The following is a 6,424-nucleotide window of genomic DNA, read 5'->3' as shown; positions in this document are numbered from 1 at the left end:
TCTGTCAGGAAATAAATCTGTTCATTTAAAATTGAATCTGTTATTTCTGGGCTTGCTCAAAATGTTCTTCTTTGATTTGAAAGATTCTTTTAATCACAAACAAAGCTTTCTGAATCTGTGTATTGACTAGTTTAAGGACAAACAGTTTCTTTATAAAATCCTTGTTAAAGATTCACTTTCTTTAAAAGAATTAAATCAAAAGAACTTGTCCTTGATCTATTGGTGCAAATATTGTTCTTATAGCTGCTGTGAAAATAACTCAATTGTTATGGAGATTTCTTAGTTTGATCTCAATACTAATATGAACAAGTTCTGTTTTTGTTAAAGTGTGTTGAACAATAAATCTGTTCTTTTCAAAATCAATATGTTTCTGAATTGTTGTAAATCAGTTTGTGATTGTAAAAATTTTATAACTTCAATTCACCCATTCCTCTTGAACTTAGATACTAATAAACCCAACAGTATAAACTAAGAAAAAGTATTTTTAGAAACTAATTTTTTTTTAGAAAATCTGATAAACGAAAATCGTATTGCAGCAATATGATTTCTTTTAAAATTTTGGAAATTACCAACGTGTAATACCATTTCTTGAAAATTAGCTCTAATTCTAAGACACGATTGCTCCAATTTAGAAATAAATTTTTTATTTGTCCATTTTCAGAAATTCAAAACTAAATTGCATTATTTTGGAAACAAACGGCTTTAAACAAATTATTAATAGTAGAGGTTGGTTTTATTAATTTACCTATGATGTGATGATGATTTTGTATCTTCCCTAGAATATTTTCTGACTCTATCGTTGCTTGCAGTAATCCATATACATTGGAATGATAACGTAGGAGAAAGAGAGACACTTGGGTAGACACAAAGTAGATTTGGGAAAAACTAAATTACAAATGCAATTTCCTTAATCATGGTAAAACCTATGCGACAAGGCAAAAGAACGGCGATGGATGCGATGCGACCACTTGTCTTTTTCCTATCCACGCGTTACCCTTTTGCATATTTCTTTTCCTTTCTCCTACTCCCTCTTTCCTTTCTACTTCACACTTACACACTTACACACTCCACACCCTTCTTCCTTCTTCTCAACTGTGGATATGGGAAAGCTCATGCATGCGCTTCAGTACAACAGCTACGGTGGAGGACCTTCTGCCTTAAGGGTTTTCTTTCAACTCTCTCTCCGATTGCCATGTTGTTGCATAATGCTTGAACACTTCTTTTTTTTTGTTTTAAACTGAGTGTTGCACATTACAACACTCACCATTGACATTGACGTTTCTTGATATTATAGATTACATTTTTTTAAAGCAACCAGTACACTCTACTGTGCTTTTTTGGTAACATGGGGTGTCGGTGTCGGTGTCAGTGTAATATTTTAAACAATCAAGGAATTAACTTAACGATAAAAATGAGAGGGGTGTCAGGTAAATTTGATGAAACCTCGTAGGGTATTAGTAATTTACTCTTATTTCTTTGATATTCGGGTTGGTTTCGATTAATATTCCTGGAGGTTTTGAAAAAAAGGTTTGTGATTGTGAGTTCTGACTCTAGTGTTACTGGATGTGAGTGGTGTTAATAGCAGATAGTTAAAAGAGGATTTGGTTATTTGGTTTGGTTTGTTATTAAGCTCTTTATAATAAGAGCATCACTCTATCAATTTCAATTTCCCAGTTGTTGAGATTGAGACATAATTTGCGTTTGGTACCGAGCGTGTCTCTGAATAATGACTCAGGTGAATTATTAGATAGTCAAAGAGTAATAATTCTTATAAAGACAGCAGAGTAGATGTGTGTGAGAGGGTGAACAATTTCATAATCATGGACCAAACTATGACACATGGAGTCCAATGAAATCTAATAAGAATATATTCTCCTAACCAAAATCTGATTTCATCTAAAATATTGTTTCTCCTGAGATTACGTACTTGGTCATCAAAATTTGCTAGATTATATGATGTTCCTTGGACAAGAATGTTATCGTCTGTTTCTATTCTCCGCGATTTCACATGGATTAAAGATAAGATCAATATACAGTTTATAAGCAGAGACAATCCTTACTTATAAAAAGTCAATTTTATGGGATGAGTTAGATTTAAATTCATTTTCTGATATCTACTAATTCATCAAATGCAATATGTTCTTGGTGACTTATTTGGAAGGAAAGGAACTTGTATCCTTTTCCTCTCTTTAGTAAACTATCATCTTTTATTGAGGATATGGAAAAAATTTTGACATGACATCAACTACCAAATCAGATAAATCTCCACCGGCACTTTCACCTTGCCCCTCGGCCATTAGATTCTTTCCCTGTGGATTTATCTTTAACTTACCTTCTAAGGACTTATCAGTATGTGCTTTGTTACCTGAGAAAAAGTTCAATATGATGTAGGAAATGCATGATATTTGAATTTATGTGTTTAGAAAGAACCAATAACATAAAAAAGTTTAGCTAGGTTAAGAATGCTTTTCATAATTTTTTATATCTATTTCAGCATGTTGAAGTTCCCTTGCCGACTCCCAGTAAAGGTGAGGTTTTGATTAAGTTGGAAGCAGCTAGTCTAAATCCATTTGATTGGAAAGTACAGAAAGGCATGTTGTGGCCACTTTTGCCCTGCAAGTTCCCATATATACCTGGTAGCTCTCCTTTCCCTCTCTCTTGTTTAGGTATTCATCTTTATCATACATTTTAGTATTTTAGATTTAAGCTGGACATGTTCTCACTTAAGGAAGTCTAAGCCAAGTCCTTACAGTGATACTTTCTAGCAACTATCTTTGACAAGAATTTGATTAATATCTATCTCTTTTTATGAGGAACTGTATCTGATGATATTATGTTCTCTTAAATACTGACTATATTACATGCCAATTGTTTCTTTCAATCTCATAGCCCATTACTAGTTATTCCAATGTATGACAGCTATATTGAAGCATTTACTTGTGCTACTAGTAGGCTTTATTATCTATTTAGATTTAGATAGCTATCATTTTGTGATTACTGTTCATATCAAAGATGAGGAATCAATAGCACAACACATGAAGCTGGTTTTCTTTAATTACACATTACACGTTGAACTTGATATTTCAGTCTTCCGATGATTAAATATGGTTTACAACTTTAGCTTACCAAATCATTTACAGTTTTACTTTGTCTCATGTATTCTATCTCCTTATGCAATTATTACGTTGAAGTTACTACATTATGTAGGTACTGATATAACAGGAGAGGTCATAGAGGTTGGTAAGGGTGTACAAAAGTTCAAACCTGGAGACAAAGTTGTAGCCCTTGTCAACCCCTTCGTAAGTCATCACAAGCATTATTATATTGTAGCCCCTGTCCATTTCAAAAGAATACTACTAGGGTTTAATTTCTCCTAGCAGTTGATAACTACTTTGAAGACTTTAAAAAGAGATATCCCATGAAATCTTAGATCATCCTCTTTATTACACAAGTACTTGAGGGAGGTGTTTGTCAAAAATTATTTATCATCATACCGTGCAAGTAGAATTCTGACTTTTTTGTAACAGAAAACATTTGACTTGTTGCAGAAGTTATTTCAATTTATATCTATACTCACCTGTCCTTTATTAAACAATAATCAGGAGACAAAAACGCATACCTTTTTTTAAATGAAGGTATCTGATTCCTGCATTTGATTTGATAACGCATGATAGAATTTACCAGTGTCAAGCAGCTTCATGAAAGAAAAGACATGTGTTATAAATCATGCAAATTTATCATGCTAGAGTGGCGGAGGACTGGCTGAGTATGCTGTTGCTAAGGAAAGCATAACTGCATCAAGACCATCAGAAAACTCAGCATCAGAATCTGCTGGTTTACCTGTAGCAGGTTTGACAGCTCTCCAGGCAATCACTAAAACCATAGGGATCAAACTTGATGGGAGTGGTGAACGGAAGAACATTTTGATTACTGCTGCATCAGGTGGTGTAGGTCACTATGCCATCCAACTGGCAAAGCTAGGAAACACTCACGTGACAGCAACATGTGGAGCTCGCAACATTGAATTGGTCAAAAGCTTAGGGGCTGATGAGGTAATTGACTATAAGACCCCAGATGGTGCTGCTTTGAAGAGTCCCTCTGGTAAGAAATACGATGCTGTGGTTCATTGTGCAGTGGGCTTTCCTTGGTCCACCTTTGAGCCTAACTTAACCTTGAATGGAAAGGTTGTGGACATAACTCCAAGCTCTGCTTCAATGTTGACATTTGCTCTGAAGAAGCTTACCTTCTCCAAAAAGCAACTTGTGCCATTGTTTTTATTTCCCAAGGGTGAGGACCTTCAATATCTTATCGATTTAGTCAGGGAAGGAAAGCTTAAAACCGTTGTAGATTCCAAATACTCTCTAACCAAGGCTGAAGATGCTTGGGCCAAGAGTATTGATGGTCATGCTACTGGGAAGATAATTATTGAGTTCTAGATGTGCATAAGAGTGTACATTGCATTATGTTGATTGATTCAGGAATACCTTTCAGTTTTACTTTGGTATGACATGAATCATTGTAACATATAATTTGTTTGGTCCTACAGACTGTAACATATGATTTCGAAAAAGTGACCTTACGTACTGTCTATATATAATAAAATATGATCATATAGTTGTTAAACATTATGCTTATATATTTGCTCCCTTGACTGATTTGTTGAAGAAGGATATTTTTTATGGACTACTGATGCTACTGCAACTTTCTTACTTCTTAAAAAGGCTGTGACCAATGCCCCTGTTCCTAATTTTCTTGAACCATTCATATTGGAGATTGATGCTTTAGGCTTTGGTATTGGAGATGTGTTGAGTCAAAATCCTAATCCTATAGCATTTATTTTCAAAGAAATTATCTCCTCGAATGCAGAAGTAGTCTCCATATACTAGAGAATCTTATGTTATTACCAAAGCTTTGGCTTAATTTAGGCATTATTCGTTAGGCCATAAGTTTGTTATTCAAATTGATCAAGAGTCTAAAAGAATTGTTAGGACAAACTCTACAAACTCTAAACAGGTGGATGATTTTGGTGAATATTATCTCCTTCCCTTATATTTTGTTTTTCTTTTCCTACCTAAATTATTTTCCTAATTTTGTGGAAGATGAATTATAACCAAGATGGATGAATGGAGGGTTGTTGCTTAAGATGTTTTAGTGAAAAAAATGTTATAAATTGTCATGTTGAATTGAATATTTTTCAAATAATTAATATTCATATTTTCATTAATAATATTAATAGTCATTTTATAAAGCAAATCTTTAGTGTTAAGGACCGTCAAATCACGATGTCCGGCATGACTTCAAGTTAACAATTTTTTACAACTTAGTCTAATTTATATTTTACAACAAACCATAATTTTTTTTTCAATGGATATTTTTTAAATAATTTTATTGATGTCACCCTTGTTTAATTAAAATAAGTAAATATTCATAAAAATAGTCAAGACTGCATATCAATATGAAATTGACATTGGTAATTAAAGTAACACATTTAAGCCCTTCCAATACTTCAACATTTGTTTAGTATATAATATAACACTCAAAGATCGTTAAAATGTCTCTGTAATACGCATATAAAATTAAAATGTATCAAATATTTATTAATGATCTCTTTAGATATATTATCTCCCTGACTAGTTTGCTCAATAAACTATTGTATCTTTTTTAATATCTAAAATTAATAATACACAAGAAATCAACATGTAATTAATAGTTTAAAAAAAAAAAAAGTTTTAACATAAAAGAATAAACGGGTTAACCATTAGTTTTAGTTTTCAGTCCATCTTAACCTTGGTTCATATGAGCATAGTACATGTTCTATAACATCCATTTTATTTCTTTTTCTGATAATGTATAATATATTTTTATTCCTTTCTTGTATTTTTAGAATTGTATAATATATTTTTATTCTTTTTTTTTTCTATATCAACTTCATAACCTACCATGTAACCATCATGCACGTGATATAGCCTCACACTCAAACAATGTCTCTGCTCAACTACTATAATTTCACACTGCTCATAAAAATCATGACCTTATCTCATACATACTTCCTGAGCAATTAGAAAACGACATTAGAACCCTCCTACTTTTTTACATAGCCCATGAATAAAATTTAATAAACTCAACAATTTTCTAAATCCTCTTAAATATTTGGAAATATCATCTCATTATTAGTCATTTAATCTAAGTATTGAAACCCTAAACCCTAAACCTTAGATCCATATGTAATGTCAGCGTTACATGGATCCATATGTAATTTCAACGTTCTCTAACCCATTTAATTTTTCAAAACCCTCCATCCTCCAAAGTTTTCTAAAACCTTTGAAACCCTATTATTCCTCACAACTCCACCACCATTGTGTGATGCTGGTTCCGAAGGCGCAACGCTCCCTTCCAAATACTACACAAAGCACACCTCTGAACC

The 6,424-nt window shown here is 32.8% G+C and overlaps 1 protein-coding gene across 2 annotated transcripts; it reads left to right on the top strand.

Moving 5' to 3' along the window:
* Positions 1 to 944: 944 nt before the first annotated feature.
* On the top strand, positions 945 to 4,620 carry LOC137825775 (chloroplast envelope quinone oxidoreductase homolog). 2 transcript variants are annotated; one of them, XM_090294501.1, is made up of 4 exons: positions 945 to 1,163; positions 2,495 to 2,636; positions 3,208 to 3,299; positions 3,675 to 4,620. In XM_090294501.1, exons 1-4 carry the CDS (start codon positions 954 to 956, stop codon positions 3,744 to 3,746), a joined length of 516 nt encoding a protein of 171 aa, XP_090150627.1. In that variant the 5' UTR covers positions 945 to 953; the 3' UTR covers positions 3,747 to 4,620. The 2 variants fall into 2 exon arrangements, with proteins under 2 accessions (XP_090150627.1, XP_068487655.2); XM_068631554.2 differs by having other exon boundaries at positions 1,093 to 1,163; positions 3,747 to 4,620.
* Positions 4,621 to 6,424: the final 1,804 nt, after the last annotated feature.

This window comes from Phaseolus vulgaris, chromosome 8, assembly GCF_051622355.1.
Source record: "Phaseolus vulgaris cultivar YP4 chromosome 8, ASM5162235v1, whole genome shotgun sequence".
NCBI lineage: Eukaryota > Viridiplantae > Streptophyta > Magnoliopsida > Fabales > Fabaceae > Phaseolus > Phaseolus vulgaris.
The sequence above is the reverse complement of the archived record's forward strand: the minus strand, read 5'-3'. Positions and strand labels throughout refer to the sequence as shown.

What these genes read in the sequence shown, in the direction of transcription:
- LOC137825775 (XM_068631554.2), top strand. Translation starts at nt 1,101, where the DNA reads ATGGGAAAGCTCATGCATGCGCTTCAGTACAACAGCTACGGTGGAGGA. An exon ending in GAGGACCTTCTGCCTTAAGG is followed by an intron (nt 1,164 to 2,494) that starts GTTTTCTTTCAA and finishes TATCTATTTCAG; the next exon opens with CATGTTGAAGTTCCCTTGCC. An exon ending in CAAGTTCCCATATATACCTG is followed by an intron (nt 2,637 to 3,207) that starts GTAGCTCTCCTT and finishes TACATTATGTAG; the next exon opens with GTACTGATATAACAGGAGAG.